The sequence below is a fragment of the Sceloporus undulatus genome, chromosome 6 (assembly GCF_019175285.1).
Source record: "Sceloporus undulatus isolate JIND9_A2432 ecotype Alabama chromosome 6, SceUnd_v1.1, whole genome shotgun sequence".
In the NCBI taxonomy this organism is placed as follows: Eukaryota; Metazoa; Chordata; class Lepidosauria; order Squamata; family Phrynosomatidae; genus Sceloporus; species Sceloporus undulatus.
This window is the reverse complement of record NC_056527.1, coordinates 44,683,479-44,699,781: the sequence shown is the minus strand read 5'-3', so window position 1 is coordinate 44,699,781 and position 16,303 is coordinate 44,683,479. Positions and strand designations below refer to the sequence as shown.

The 16,303-nt window shown below is 42.3% G+C and overlaps 1 protein-coding gene across 6 annotated transcripts in view; it reads right to left on the bottom strand.

Moving 5' to 3' along the window:
• The window catches only part of OXNAD1 (oxidoreductase NAD binding domain containing 1), a 37,725-nt gene that overhangs the window by 15,061 nt on the left and 6,361 nt on the right, over positions 1-16,303 (bottom strand). For 5 of the 6 annotated variants that reach the window (XM_042475909.1, XM_042475906.1, XM_042475905.1 and 2 more), the window contains 3 exons: positions 9,019-9,164; positions 3,248-3,311; positions 498-604 (listed from right to left, as the gene is read on the bottom strand). In XM_042475909.1, the coding sequence (XP_042331843.1) occupies positions 498-604; positions 3,248-3,311; positions 9,019-9,140 (293 nt within the window). In that variant the 5' untranslated portion in view covers positions 9,141-9,164. The remainder of the gene's footprint in view (positions 1-497; positions 605-3,247; positions 3,312-9,018; positions 9,165-16,303) is intronic. The other variant, XM_042475910.1, reaches the window with a different exon arrangement.

Genomic DNA, 16,303 nt, shown 5'->3' with positions numbered 1-16,303 from the left:
ATTAGGAGAAAAACTATGTTCTAGTTGTTTTACACAAAACGATAGATATCTTGTAAGCCACTTTGGGTCCCTTCATGGGAGAAAGGCGGCATAGAAAATAAATACATACATACGTACATACATACATACTGGTGGCGCAGTGGTTAAAATGCCTGTACTGCAGCCACTCACTCAAAACCACAAGGTTGCGAGTTCAAGACCAGGAAAAGGGCTCAAGCTTGACTCAGGCTTGCATCCTTCCGAGGAGGGCGCTAAAATGAGTACCCAGATTGTTGGGGGGGAAATTAGCTTACAGTTGTAAACCGCTTAGACACTGCTTAGGCGGTATGAAGCGGTATATAAATGAAGCTTGTTTGTTTGTGTTTGTTTGACTAGAAGAAAGGACAAAGAGAATTTGAAAGAAACAGATTACTTGAATTTGTTTCTATAAATGTAGCATCAATTTAAGCTTGCTTTATGATTTTCTCCTCCATTTAATACAGAGCAAAGAACCTTACCATTGTCCTGCCTTAAAAGTAAATTCTTTATTTGTGACTGCCAAACGAAGCCTTTTAACTGTTTCAGATTCACTGGTGATCCCACACACTTTGGCTTTAGAAATAATCTAAAAGACAAAAACCACGATCATCGTCACCACCACCACCACTGCTTCAGGACAATGAAATCTCAACAGAGAAGATATCCCAGGTGTAGAAACCTCCTTCCAAACATGTTTGACCAATACTGAACTGGCTCAACTAGCCTATTCTACAACTACTGATAGATTTAGTCCCATGCATGTTTATGCAGATATAGGCCTCACAATGCACAGATTAGAAAATGGGAAATATCAATGGGATTTTCTTTTAGCTTAATATTGTATTTGGCACATGCTATCTCGCCTGTCCTTGAAGGTGCTCAGAGGAGCATACAGTCCTTCATACAAAATAAATATCCTCACAGCAATCTTGTCAGGTAAATTAGGTGGCAGAGGGTCCCAGGTGAGCCTGTAAGTTTCATGGCTGAGTGGAGATCTGAATCCAAATCTCCTGTATCCTAGCCAAAAATCTATCCTTCATACCAAAATGTACCTAATAAAACCCATCTAGTTTGTCCCTGACTTAAAGGTGATTCTGAACTCTCTTTTTCTGCATTTCTCCTGACTTACACAGTTTTCCAGGTCATTCACAGGGCTATCGCTGAGACTACAGAATATTTCAATACACCAGAAGGCAAACTTAAGATGATTTGTGCAGGTCCAAAAGTAGAGAGATTTTTTTAAAAAGTATATAATCTCATCTAACTACAGCTATGACTGTGTCATTTCCCATCCAGAAAGACTGGCGTCCAACAAATGAAATTTAACCAGCTACAATTTAATTTAAAACATATGGCAGGAAATGAATTTCTCCGTAAAAATATTTGAACATGTCTATTGTCCAGTAAAACAACAGGACACTTGCCAAATAAACGCTAGCATAGTTTCTAAAGTTGTAACTTTAAAATACAGTCTTGAGATAGACTGTTTTACACCAGTTAAATAGTCTACTGACTTCAGGTTACTTGTTAAATGTTATTGCTAGTGCAGAGGCCCTAAAGTAGGAAGCATATATACACAAATTAGCCTTAGCCTGTCCACATTAACCTATGACCTAATCTGAAGATAAAAATTGTTTAAAACTTTTACTAGATCCTGCATAGAAAGTGATGATAGGAAAAAGATTTAATTTATGAAATCTAAATAAAAATAGTGGCATCTGATTTCTCTGCATACTCTAGACTAACCTTTTCCTCTTATTATTCCGACTTCAAATAAAGCTGATTACTAAACTAATGTCACTATAATTTCTATCCTAATATACATTTGGCGACTACATTGCCAAACGCCACAAACGCAGCAGTAAAAACTGTCTACCTCCTTCTGCACTCCCCCCGAGACAATTACAAATTGTATAGTTCAGGGCAACTTTATCACATCCAGCTTCTCTCTCTGCCTTTTGTTGTGTTCAACATCCAGCCACATATTTCTGGAGAACATGAAAGCTTGTTTCTTAGTTTGTAACATTAGGACTGGGTCCTAATAAAGTTATTACCACACTGTGGTTTGGGAATTTTCCCCTAAAGGAAAAATTATTATCAAATTTATAAGAGACTGCTCTTGTTTCAAGGTAGGTTTCCAGAAGGTTTCAATTACAAGTTGTCACATTTAATTAAGACGATACGTCATTATTACAGAACTAAAGAAGTTTTGATACCACAAGCACTCTGAGGACAGAACAAGTCAATTTACAGTTTGATGGTTGTATTTTGGAGCCTAGTTAGGAATTAATAATTGTAGTGTTTTTTAAACATAGCTACTGGTCACTGCTCGCCTGTAGTAAGGAAGAAATAAAGGTTATAATACACAGTCATCCTCTGCATGTATCTTATTTCAGCTGTACCTTTTACTTTAATACCATCCTGTTATTCATATAAAGGCATCCCAGTTTGGAACAAACTACAGTCTTTCTTCTGGATTAATGGGATTTAGGAGTGGAGGACCCTCGCGAATCCGAAAAAATTGCTAATAATGGGGGGAATAGTGCGTGCGTGTGTTTTCATTCCGAAGCCTCAAATAGCTCTAGCAAGGAAGGGCTAGGGGAGTGGGTGCTGGCCACTTCCTTCTTCTCTCCCAAGGTTTGAGAGGATCTCTCTCAAACCTTGGGAGTGAAGGAAGGAGGGTGCGCTGATCACTTCCTCCTTCAGTCCCAAGGTTTGAGAGTAATCCCTGGACCTCTCTCAAACCTTGGGAGCGAAGGAAGGAGTATGTGCTGGTCGCTTCCTCCTTCGGTCCCAAGATCTGAGAAATGTCCGGGGACCTCTCTCAAACCTTGGGAACAAAGGAAGGGGCATGCACTGGCCACTTCCTCCTTTAGTCTCAAGGATTCAGGGGGCACAATTATTCCTGAGTCCCTAGTTGTGTGTGCGCACCCTCACGGCTGTTCCCTCCATCCTCAGCTTTTCCCTCACTCACATGGGAAAAGCCTGGGAGGGACAGAGAGGGAAGACTGCATACATAAACAGTTAAGGACTCATGAATAATCGACTATGTGAATCTCAAAGTTGTGAATCTGGAGGGACGATTATAGTGTGCAATCTGTAGTCACAAAAGGCTAAGAAGAAGAAGAGCAAAGTCACCATAAAACTTATCTCATCTCTTAAGCACACACACTGCATGGCAGGTCTCTTCCAACTCTACGATTCTAGGTCTAGACTGCACAATACCAACCTCCTGTCGAAAATCGTTTGCTGTTCTCTCCAGATGATCTGACTTTCTTCTGGATTTCATTTTGCTTTAAAAGAAACACAAAGTAAGATCTGTGGTTACCGAATTGCACTCTTAACAGGAAATCATTAAAGACCCATTTTAAACAACAAATTCACTAAACTGGTGTGTGTGTGTGTGTAATAATCCTAAATCCAAAAGTAGAACTGTATTCCTGTAACATACTAACATCCACCTCATCCATCATTGCTTCCCTCAATAAGCAAGCAAAGAGGGAGCATAGGCAATGGACACTCTTGTTCCACACATGTATTTAGTATTCATAAATATGCAGTCTGCCCTTCCTTTATGCGGGGGATCCATTCCGGACTCCCTCGCGTAAAGGGAATTCTGCCTATGCTCGAGCCCCATTTAAATGAATGGGGCTTGTGCATGCGGCGGTGTAGTGGCACGGCGGTGCACGCACACCACAGGCACACACCCCATTATTCCTTATGGGACGCACCACCCCTTCTCCCAGTGTGGTTTTCAGCATATGCTGAAAGCTGCATATGGCGCCCCCGCGTATGACACAGGCACACTGTACTACAGTGGACCCTTGTTATACGCTGGGGTTTGGTTCCAAGATCCCCCGTGGATAACAAAATCCGTGGATGCTCAAGTCCCATTAAATATAATGTCATAGCAAAATAGTGTCCCTTATAAAAAATGGAAAATAAAGGTTTGATATTTGAAACGTACAGTATACTCTTCAAACCGTGGATGCTTGAATCTGTGTATAAAAAATCAGTGTATAAGAAGGGCTGATTGTACAGGTAAAAGGAACATTGACCTTACCTGTGAGATATTGTCCAGTGATGCAGGTAGAGGCATCATCATGTGGGTTGGTCTTTCCTCATCGCTCCAGTAGGCAAGAAGTAGACTTCGAGCAAATTACCAGCAGGGATAGCCTATGCCCAGTGCTGAAAGCTAACCTGTAATCCAAGATAGTACCACCTCCTCTATGAGAGAGTCTTTCTTCCTCAGTTCAGAGTGGGAGCAGACGTCTCTGCCTGCACCACTGAAAAGCAGTATCTCATAGGTAAAGCCAATGTTCCTTTTTTCAGCGACAGAGGTGGAGATATCCTCATGCAGGATACACCACAGCCACTTCCCTGCGGGTGGGTAAACTGAGGCAGACTGATTATTTTGGGACTACAGCCTGCAGTACCAGCCTACCAAAGGAGGCCTCCATCGATTCAAAGGCCTCCAAATGGCAGTGATGTACAAATGATAGGTGTGTTTGTGGACAGGGTGACTGAACTGGCAGCACTACATGTAGAATGGGTGACAACCATCCCTGTCAGTGGGGATCCTCACAATAAGTGGCATAGAGTGATACAGGCCCTTATCCACCTTGACAAAGTTGACATGGCAACCTTCTTCCCCATCAATGACAGTTGGAATGAGACAAACATGAGATCCAATGCTCTGGTCCACTTTGTACAACTAATATACGAGTACCCTGGGCACGTCGAGGATATGCTACAACTTTTACAGTTCCTTAGCGGATTGAACAATGGTAGTGCAATCTCTTGTGCTCTGTAGAAGGTTGAATGGACCTTAGGAAAGAGGGTAGGATCCAGCCTCCATACCATCAGGTCCTGATGGAATATGCAGAGCTCTTCCTGCACTAACAAGGTGCCCAGCTCTGATACCCTTCTAGCTAAAGTTACTGCCACTAAAAACAGCACCTTCCACATCAGGAATTTCAATGATGTCTTTCTCAGGGGCTCAAATGGGGCTCTAGTCAAAGCTGACACCATGAGGTATAGGTCCCAATTTGGGCTCCTGTGTATTATATGAGGTTTTATCAGTGTTGTTGCTCTTAGGAAACTCTTGATGTATGAGTGTGCTGATGTTATCGCTGACACTCACCTCCTAAGCCTGTTCAGCTGGAGGCCTTTATCCAACCTTTCTTGTAAAAACAATAGCAGAGTATTGACTGTAACTGATTCGAAGTTCAGGCTCTTTCTTCTATGCCATTGTACCAATGCTCTAAACATGTATTCGCAAATTCTTCTTGTTAACTGATGACTAGAGCATATGATGGTATCCACCACCTTTGGGTTAATGCCCTCCTTCAGGAGTATCTTCCGCTGAACCTCCACATGTATGAGTTGAGCCATGCTGCATCCTGGTGATACACCTTCCTTTGTGTGAGCAGATCTTCCCTTATTAGTAGCTGAAACTTTTCCTGTTCATGATTTTTGAGAATCATACCCTTCTTGCCCAGCGTGAGGCTATTGGGATTATTTCCATTGTGCTCAGCCTTACTTTTCTGATGCACTTGAGTATCACAGCTGTTTGAGGGAATGCATACAAGAATCTTCCAACCACTTTGTGTTGAGTGCATCTATTCTTTCTGCTCTCTGTGACTGGAATCTTGAAGAGAACCTGGGTGTCTGTGCATTGATTGGTGAGACAAACAAGTCTACTGAAGATAGCCAAACTTCACCATGATCAGCTGAACATCTCTGGATATAGTTGCTACTCTGCCTGGTCTACATCTATACTGTTGAGCCTATCTGCTTCTGTGTTTAGCTCTCCCTTTATGTGGCCTGCCTTTAGGGTCATCACGTTGGTCTCTGTTCAGGACAGTAGCCTCCTTGCCTCTGTCATCAGTGCATGTGAGCACATGCCTCCCTCTCTGTTTACATGGGCCTTTGCTGTCATGCTGTCCACCCGGATCAGAACTGCCTTGTTCTTCACTCACAAGTGGAATGACTCAAGGGACAGCAGTATCACATTCAGATCCAGCCAGTTTATGCTGTGTGACAGGTCCTGCTGGTTCCACTTTCCCTGGGTGAAGTGGGACTTGAAACAGACCATACTGGGCGTCCCTTAAATATTGTCAGTGATTGCCACCATCTGAATGATGTCATTACCCATTTGGGTACATACAGCATTTGTGACATGACTGTGTAATCTGCTTCTGGTACAGGAGGAAAAACCACTGTAGCTTGTGTGTGTGGAAGTACACCCATGGGAAACAGTCTATTGTCATGATCATACACTGCAGTAAAGCCAGCAGGAGGAGGTATGTTGTGGGTCCCCAACAAAGCTGTTTCTCCTGGATTGCTCTCACCTCCATGAGAAACACCCTCCAAGATGTATAGGATGTCTAGGAGGAACTACAATGGGGCAAGGTGGCTGTTCCCATGATTAACCAGTAGACCATGTCTGGATAGGGATGAGAGAACAAAGTTAACATCCTTCTGACTTTATGACAAAAAGTGAGATCTGATGAAGACATTGTCTAAACAGGGAGAGATGTGTAGACCCTGCTGCCTCCAGCTGGCCACTAGAGATATCATTGTCTTGGTAAACACCCATGAGGTGGATGAGAGGCTGAATGGCAGTGCGTGTATAGGAAATTCAGCAATTGGTAGGCAAAGTGTAGGCATTTGCAGTGAAGTGGGTGAACCAGAATGTGCAAGTAGGCTTTGGTCAAGTCCAGGGATGCACTTGACATTGTAGGGCTTCCAGGATCAACTTGAGAATCTCCATTCTGAACCTGCATTTCCCCACAAATGCAGGTCCAGGATTGCCATTCCAATTCCTGTTCTTTTTTTGGAACAATAAAAAAGATGGAATATAAGTTGTTCAATTTTTCTGAAGATGGCACTGTTTTTCTGCCTCTTTTCACACTGGGGCCGCTTGGTGACATGTTGCTTCTTGCATACACTTCTTGCATATCTGCCCATGTGGCAATCTCGATGTAAGCAGCGTAGGTGAAAAATCCCCTTCTTGGATGGTGTAATTGCTGCTTCTGTCCTATCTGGGGAAGAGGGAGGTGAAAAGGAAGACTTTCCAAGCTGGCCAGACCCTGGCCGCCTTCCATTTGTGGCAAAGAGCCACATGGGACTCAATCTCCCCAATCCCAGAAGTGGACGTAAGGGTATCTTCTTCCCCCGACACACCAGGATTGTCCTCCATAGGGCTTCTTTTCGCTATACCAATACCTTGCTCTAGCCCATCAAAGTAGAAAAAGAGAAAGTAAAATTAAAATACAGTGTGCCCTTTTTATCCGTTGGAGTTTGGTTCCAGGACGCACACACTCCGATAACAAAATCTGTGGGTGCTCAAGTCCCATTAAATACATTTGCATAGCAAAATGGCAAGATCCAAGGTTTACTATTTGAAATTTATATATTTTTGAATATTTGTAAGATGTGGATGCTTGAATCCGTGGATAAGGGGGGCCAACTCTACAAAAACTGTGTTGATCCAAGAAGTATAGCTGAGAATTGGCTATTTGGAGCAGAGGCAGGAACTAGACTGGAGCATATGGGGTTGCTCCCCATGCTGGTAACTCATTTGAAGTCTTCTTCCTGCCTACTGAAGTGATTAAAAAGGAACAACCCACAGGGAGTCCTCTGCCTCCACTGCTGGAAAACATGGAGACTCCCTTTAGATGTCATGACCAACAGACATTTACCGATGAAACTGTTTAACCCTTAAAAGTCATCCTAGCCCTGTTCTATACAAAAAATAGTTTGAGGTGTGGGACAGGCAATATTACATTGGATTGTCAGCAAAACTATGTATATTCTGAGTACGGTGTGCCTACGTCATACACGGGCGCGATACACGCATCTTTCAGCACACACTGAAAGCCACGCCATAAGAAGTGGTGCTGTGCACTGGAAAGAGTAATGACACGCGCGCCACCGCGGCCACAAGCCCCATTGTTTTTAATGGGGCTCGAACATACGCGGAATTTCCCTTACACAGGGGAGGGTCTGGAATGGATCCCCATATAAAATCTTCTCCCTTATGTACTAATTTTCTGTTTGCAAAGTACTCAGACTTTTGTTCTTACTGTTTTTAACAATTATTATTATTATTATTATTATTATTATTAGAAATGCAAATATAACAACTCTGATTCCATTGTTTACAGGGGGTGGTTGTGCTTGTAAATTAGAAAACCAGACACTAAATTAAAGCAATCTCATTACATGATTAACGGTTTAAAATTTTTATTCATCAATGGAATCTGAATATAGTGGTATCCGCTATGTTTTGGTTCTGGGACCCATGTGGATATCAAAGTCTGTGGATGCTCAAGTCCATTATATACAGTGGCGTTGTAAAATGGTGTCCCGTATATAAAAGAGCAAAATCAAGGTTTGCTTTCTGGAATTTTAGCTTTTTAAAAATATTTTCAAGCCATGGATGATTGAATCCTTGAATGTAGAATCCTCGGATGTACAATCTATGGATACAGAGGACTGACTGCATTTTCCTACAATCAGTTCTAAAGATAAACAGCACATTTATTTTTAAATGACACATGTATATCTTAGCAGGCACCATCTCTCCTCCTGTAAGAAAGGAATGCTTCTTCTAAGACAATAGCTGAGAGTCTTAGAGATGTCTCATCCAAAAGGTCAGCATGAGTTGGGATCAACTCAAAAGCAGTTAACAATAAAAAATTATGCAAACAGAGGCAGCATGGTATAGTGGTTTGAGCACTAGACTATGACTCTGGAGACCAGGCTCTGAATCCCTGCTCACCCATGAAAATTCAGTGGGTGACCTCAAGGACATTGTTCTTTCTCAGCCTCAGAGGAAGGCAAAGGCAAACCCCCTCTGAAAAATCTTGCCAATAAAACCTTATGATAGAGTTGCCATAAGTCAGAAATGACTTGAAGGTACACAATAATAACAATTATATGAACATTTCTATATCTCCCAACATTAGCAGCTGAAAGTTAAAAATACCTTACCCATTTATTGTGCAATAACACGAAGCAGCATATCTTAGGCGCAAGAATGAAGAACAACTGGGAAGAACTCTACAGGTACCCCTTAGTAATGGAGAAAGAGCAAAGGTAGCAGCACAGATCATAGCTTTCGTCAGTGTAAAAAGGACCTGTAATGACAAATAAAATACTTTTAAAATTATTTTTATTGGCAATTGTCTCAACAGCCAGATATATACAACTCTGAAGCAGACAAATAATCTCTTTTGCTATATTTATATTATTTACCAGTGCTGTCATAAAATGTATGTTGCTTGCTGATTCAAATGAGATCAACCCCATCTTGGAGAGATACTGACATCACAGATACCTTCTAGGAAACAGGTGCTCACATCACAAACACATTTCCTTCTGAATCTAAGGTTGCTTGTGCAAAAGAAACCTAGCCCAAGACATAACAATATTCTAATCACTACACATGATTCTGCCAGGTTGTCAAATACTGGATTGCCCACAAGGGACCAACTGCTGATAGACTCTGTGCAATGGAACCCCAGAAAAGGAGGGATATGGGCCAGGGACCTATACTATTCCTTAGTTGCTGAGCCCCTAGCCAACCACAACGACATACTGGAAATCACTTGCTTCAAGTCACCTTGACTGAAACAGTGGATCCTTTACATTAACAGGTGCATTTGCTATACTTATCCTGTTCATCCAACTAACAATTTCCTTTTAAATTAAAGATTTGTCTATGAATCTTCCAGTGCAATTCTATTCACATTTATTCACTGTCTACACAATACAAAAAGTTAGGATTTCTGCAAAATCCTGGCTTATATGTATTGTGTCCAATAAAGTTTTAATTTCACATAAGTGCACTTGGGACTGTAGTGTTAGCTTCTTAGGCTGTTAACATGACAATGAATTAAGTACAGACACACACACACACACACACACACACACACACACACACACTTTGTTTATCACTACATGGACTCAGCAGTACTTTGAATTCAAGGTGGTGTATGTGGCTCTCTTCCTCCACAGTTTATTTCCACAGCAACTCTATGAGGCTAGCTCAAACTGAAACATAGGTTCAAAACACACTGCGGAAATAATCCAGTCTGAGACCACTTTAACTGATTTTAATCTCCATTTTATAATTGTGTTTTTAGTTTTAAAATAGACAAATAAGGGGATTATGTAAATTTTAGTTACGTATGTATTTTGTATTTTACGGTGTATTTTTGTGTTGTAACCTGCCTTGATCCTTTTGGGAGAGGCGGGATATAAAGAAAATGATTATTATTATTATTATTATTATTATTAAACTGCCTTGGCTCAATGCTAGGAAATTCTGGGAACTGTAGTTTTGTGAGACATTTAGACTGAAAAGCAGTATCTCACAGGTAAAGCCAATGTTCCTTTTTTTCAGCGACAAGAGGTGGGATATCCTCATGCAGGATACACCACAGCCACTTCCCTGGCGGGTGGAAACTGAGGCAGACTGATTATTTTGGGACTACAGCCTGCAGTACCAGCCTACCAAAGAGGCCTCCATCGATTCAAAGGCTCCAAATGGCAGTGATGTACAAATGATAGGTGTTTTGTGGACAGGGTGACTGAACCGGGCAGCACTACATGTAGAATGGGTGACAAACCATCCCTGTCAGTGGGACTCTCACAATAAGTGGCATAGAGTGATACAGGCCCTATCCACCTTGACAAAGTTGACATGGCAACCTTCTTCCCCATCAATGACAGTTGGAATGAGACAAACATGAGATCCAATGCTCTGGCCACTTTGTAACAACTAATATACGAGTACCCTGGGCACGTCGAGGATATGCTACAACTTTTCCAGTTCCTTAGCGGAGAGACAATGGTAGTGCAATCTCTTGTGCTCTGTAGAAGGTTTGAATGGACCCTTAGGAAAGAGGGTAGGATCCCAGCCTCCATACCATCAGTCCTGATGGAATATGCAGAGCTCTTCCTGCACTAACAAGGTGCCCAGCTCTGATACCCTTCTAGCTAAAGTTACTGCCACTAAAAACAGCACCTCCCACATCAGGAATTTCAATGATGTCTTTCTCAGGGGCTCAAATGGGGCTTCAGTCAAAGCTGACACCATGAGGTATAGGTCCCAATTTGGGTTCCTGTGTATTATATGAGGTTTTATCAGTGTGGTTGCTCTTAGGAAACTCTTGAGTATGAGTTGTGCTGGATTTTCGCGGACACTCACCCCTAAGCCTGTTTCAGCTGGAGGCCTTTATCCAACCTTTCTTGTAAAAACAATAGCAGAGTAGTGACTGTAACTGATCGAAGTTCAGGCTCTTTCTCTATGCCATTGTACCACATGTTCAAACATGTATTCGCAAATTCTTTGTTAACTGATGACTAGAGCATATGATGGTATCACCACCTTGGGGTTAATGCCTCCTTCAGGATATCTCTCCGCTGAACCCCACAGTATGAGTTGAGCCATGCTGCATCCTGGTGATACACCTCCTTTGTGTGAGCAGATCTTCCCTTATTAGTAGTGAAACTTTTCCTGTGTCATGATTGTGAGATCATACCCTCTTGCCCAGCGTGAGGCTATTGGGATTATTTCCATTGTGCAGCCTTACTTTTCGATGCACTTGAGTATCACAGCTGTTTGAGGGAAGTGCATACAAGAATCTCCAACCACTTTGTGTTGAGTGCATCTATTCTTCTGCTCTCTGTGACGGAATCTTGAAGAGAACCGGGGGGTCTGTGCATGGATTGGTGAGACAAACAAGTCTACTGAAGATAGCCAAACTTCACCATGATCAGCTGAACATCTCGGGATAAGTTGCTACTCTGCCTGGCTACATCTATACTGTTGAGCCTATCTGCTTCTGTGTTTAGCGCTCTCTTATGTGGCCTGCCCTTTAGGGTCATCACGTTGGTCTCTGTTCAGGACAGGACGCTCCTTGCCTCTGTCATCAGTGCTGTGAGGCACATGCCTCCCTCTCTGTTTACATGGGCCTTTGCTGTCATGCTGTCCACCCGGATCAGAACTGCCTTGTTCTTCACTCACAAGTGGAATGACTCAAGGGACAGCAGTATCACATTCAGATCCACCAGTTTATGCTGTGTGACAGGTCCTGCTGGTTCCACTTTCCCTGGGTGAAGTGGGACTTGAAACAGACAACTGGGCGTCCCTTAAATATTGCCAGTGATTGCCACCATCTGAATGATGTCATTACCCATTTGGGTACATAGAGCATTTGTGACATGACTGTGTAATCTGCTTCTGGTACAGGAGGAAAAACCACTGTAGCTTGTGTGTGTGGAAGTACACCCATGGGAAACAGTCTATTGTCATGATCATACACTGCAGTAAAGCCAGCAGAGGAGGTATGTGTGGGGTCACAACAAAGCTGTATTCTCCTGGATTGCTCTCACCTCCATGAGAAACACCCTCCAAGATGTATAGGATGTCTAGGAGGAACTGCAATGGGGCAAGGTGGCTGTTCCCATGATTAACCAGTAGACCATGTCTGGAAGGGATGAGAAACAAAGTTAACATCCTTCTGAACTTTATGACAAAAAGTGAGATCTGAGGAAGACATTGTCTAAACAGGGAGAGATGTGTAGACCCTGCTGCCTCCAGCTGGCCACTAGAGATATCATTGTCTTGGTACAACACCCATGAGGTGGATGAGAGGCTGAATGGCAGTGCGTGTATAGGAAATTCAGCAATTGGTAGGCAAAGTATAGGCATTTGCAGTGAAGTGGGTGAACCAAAGTGGGCAAGTAGGCTTTTGGTCAAGTCCAGGGATGCACTTGACATTGTAGGGCTTCCAGGATCAACTTGAGAATCTCCATCTCTGAACCTGCATTTCCCACAAATGCACAAATGCACAAAGCAGGTCCAGGATTGCCATCCAATTCCGGTTCTTTTTTTGGAACAAATAAAAAAGATGGAATATAAGTTTGTTCAATTTCGTGAAGATGGCACTGTTTTTCTGCCTCTTTTCACACTGGGGCCGCTTGGTGACATGTTGCTTCTTGCATACACTTCTTGCATATCTGCCCATGTGGCAATCTCTATGTAAGCAGCAGTAGGTGAAAAATCCCCTGTCTTGTGATGTGTAATTGCTGCTTCTGTCTGTCCTATCTGGGGAAGAGGGAGTGGAAAAGGAAGACTTTCCAAGCTGGCCAGACCCTGGCCGCCTTCCATGTTGTGGCAAAGAGCCACATGGGACTCAATCGCCTCCCCAATCCCAAAGTGGACGTAAGGTATCCTTCTTCCCCCGACACACCAGGATTGGTCCTCCATAGGGCTTCTTTTCGCTATACCAATACCTTGCTCTAGCCCATCAAAGTAGAAAAAGAGAAAGTAAAATTAAAATACAGTGTGCCCTTTTTTATCCGTTGGAGTTTGGTTTCCAGGAAGCACACACTCCGATAACAAAATCTGTGGTGCTAAAGTCCCATTAAATACATTTGCATAGCAAAATGGCAGAGATCCAAGGTTTACATTTGAAATTTATATATTTTTGAATATTTGTAAGATGTGGATGCTTGAAACCGAAAAGGGTAGAGGGGGAGGGGCCACTCTACAAAAACTGTGGTGTTGATCCCAAGAGTATAGCTGAGAATTGGCTATTTGGAGCAGAGGCAGGAACTAGACTGGAGCATATGGGGTTGCTCCCCATCTGGTAACTCATTTGAAGTCGTCTTCCTGGCCTACTGAAGTGATTAAAAAGGAACAACCCACAGGGAGTCCTCTGCCGCCCACTGCTGGAAAAACATGGAGACTCCCGTTATATGTCATGACCAACAGACATTTACGATGAAACTGTTTAAACCCTTAAAAGTCATCCTAGCCCTGTTCTATACAAAAAATAGTTTTGAGGTGTGGGACAGGCAATATTACATTGGACGTCAGCAAAACTATGTATATTCTGAGTACAGTGTGCCTACGTCATACACGGGCGCGATACACGCATCTTTCAGCACACACTGAAAGCCACGCCAAAGAAGTGGGCTGGGGCACTGGAAAGAGTAAATGACACGCGCGCCAACCGCGGCCACAAGCCCCATGTGTTTTTAATGGGGCTCGAACATACGCGGAATTTCCCTTACACAGGGGAGGGTCTTGGAATGGATCCCCATATAAAATCTTCTCCCTTATGTTACTAATTTTGTTGTGCAAAGTACTCAGACTTTTGTTTCGTACTGTTTTTTAACAATTTTTATATATTATTTATTAATTATTAGAAATGCAAATATAACAACTCGGATTCCATTGTTTACAGGGGGATGTTTTGCTTGTAAATTAGAACCAGACCATAATTAAAGCAATCTCGCTTACTGATTAACGGTTTAAAATTTTTATTCCAATGGATCTGTATAGTGGTTAGCCGCTGTTTTGGGTTCTGGAACCCATGTGGTTCAAAGTCTGTGGGAATGCTCAAGTCCATATATACAGTGGCGTTGTAAATGGTGTCCCGTATATAAAAAAGCAAATCAAGGTTTGCTTGCTGGAATTTGAGCTTTTAAAAATATTCAAGTCCATGGATGATTGAATCCTTGAATGTAGAATCCTCGGATGTACAATCTATGGATACAGAGGACTGACTGCATTTTCCTACAATCATTCTGAAAGATAACAGCACCTTATTTTTAAAGGACACATGTAATCTTAGCAGGCACCATCTCTCCTCCTGTTAAGAAAGGAATGCTTCTTCTAAGACAATAGCTGAGAGTCTTAGAGATGTCTCATCCAAAAGGTCAGCATGAGTTGGGATCACTCAAAAGCAGTTACAATAAAAATTATACAAACGAGGCAGCATGGTATGTGGTTTTTGACACTAGCTATGACTCTGGAGACCAGGCCTGAATCCCTGCCACCCTGAAAAACCAGTGGGTGACCTCAAGGACATTGTTTCTTTCTCAGCCTCAGAGGAAGGCAAAGGCAAAGGCAAACCCCCTGCTGAAAAATCTTGCCATATACAACCTTATGATAGAGTTGCCATAAGTCAGAAAATGACTTGAAGGTGACACAATAATAAACAATTATAGGAACATTTCTATATCTCCCAACATTAGCAGCTGAAAGTTTAAAAATACCTTACCCATTTATTGTGCAATAACACGAAGCAGCATATCTTAGAGTTGCAAAGAATGAAGAACAACTGGGAAGAACTCTACAGGTACCCCTTAGTAATGGAGAAAAGCAAAGGTAGCACACAAGATCATAGCTGTCGTCAGTGTAAAAAGGACCGGTAATGACAAAATAAAATACTTTTAAAATTATTTTTATGGCAATTGTCTCAACAGCCAGATATAACAACTCTGAAGCAGACAAATAACTCTTTTGCTATATTAATTTTTACCAGTGCTGTCATAAAATGTATGTTGCTGTCTGATTCAAATGAGATCAACCCCATCTTGGAGAATACTGACATCACAGATACCTTCTAGGAAACAGGTGCTCACATCACAAACACATTCCTTCTGAATCTAAGGTTGCTTGCGCCAAAAGAAACCTAGCCCAAGACATAACATATTCTAATCACTACACATGATTCTGCCAGGTTGTCAAATACTGGATTGCCCACAAGGACCACTTGCTGAGAGACTCTGTGCAATGGAACCCCAGAAAAGGAGGGATATGGGCAGGGACCTATACTATTCCTTGTTTGCTGAGCCCCTACCAACCACAACGACATACGGGAACACTTGCTTCACGTCACCTTGACTGAAACAGTGGATCCTTTACATTAACAGGTGCATTTGCTATACTATCCTGTCATCCAACTAACAATTTCTTTAAATTAAAGATTTGTCTCGAATCTTCCAGTGCCCAATTCTATTCACATTATTCACTGTCTACAAAATACAAAAAGTTAGGATTTCTGCAAAATCCTGCTTATATGTATTGTGTCCAATAAATTTTTAATTTCACATAAGTGCACTTGGGACTGTAGTTTAGCTTCTTAGGCTGTTAACATGACAATGAATTAAGTACAGACACACACCACACACACACACAACACACACACACCTTTGTTTATCACACGTACATGGACTCAGCAGTACTTTGAATCAAGGTGGTGTATGTGGCTCTCTTCCTCCACAGTTTATTTCCACAGCAACTCTATGAGGCTAGCTCAAACTGAAACATAGGCCGGTTACAGACAGCCAAAAAAGCTGCTTCGGTCACTTTGGAGGTATTGATATTTCAAGAGACAAGTGTCCTAAGAGTCCAAAGGCCCGACCAAAGCCACACCCAGTCCTAAGGACTGGAGTGCAGCGTTGCTTTGTGAAGCTT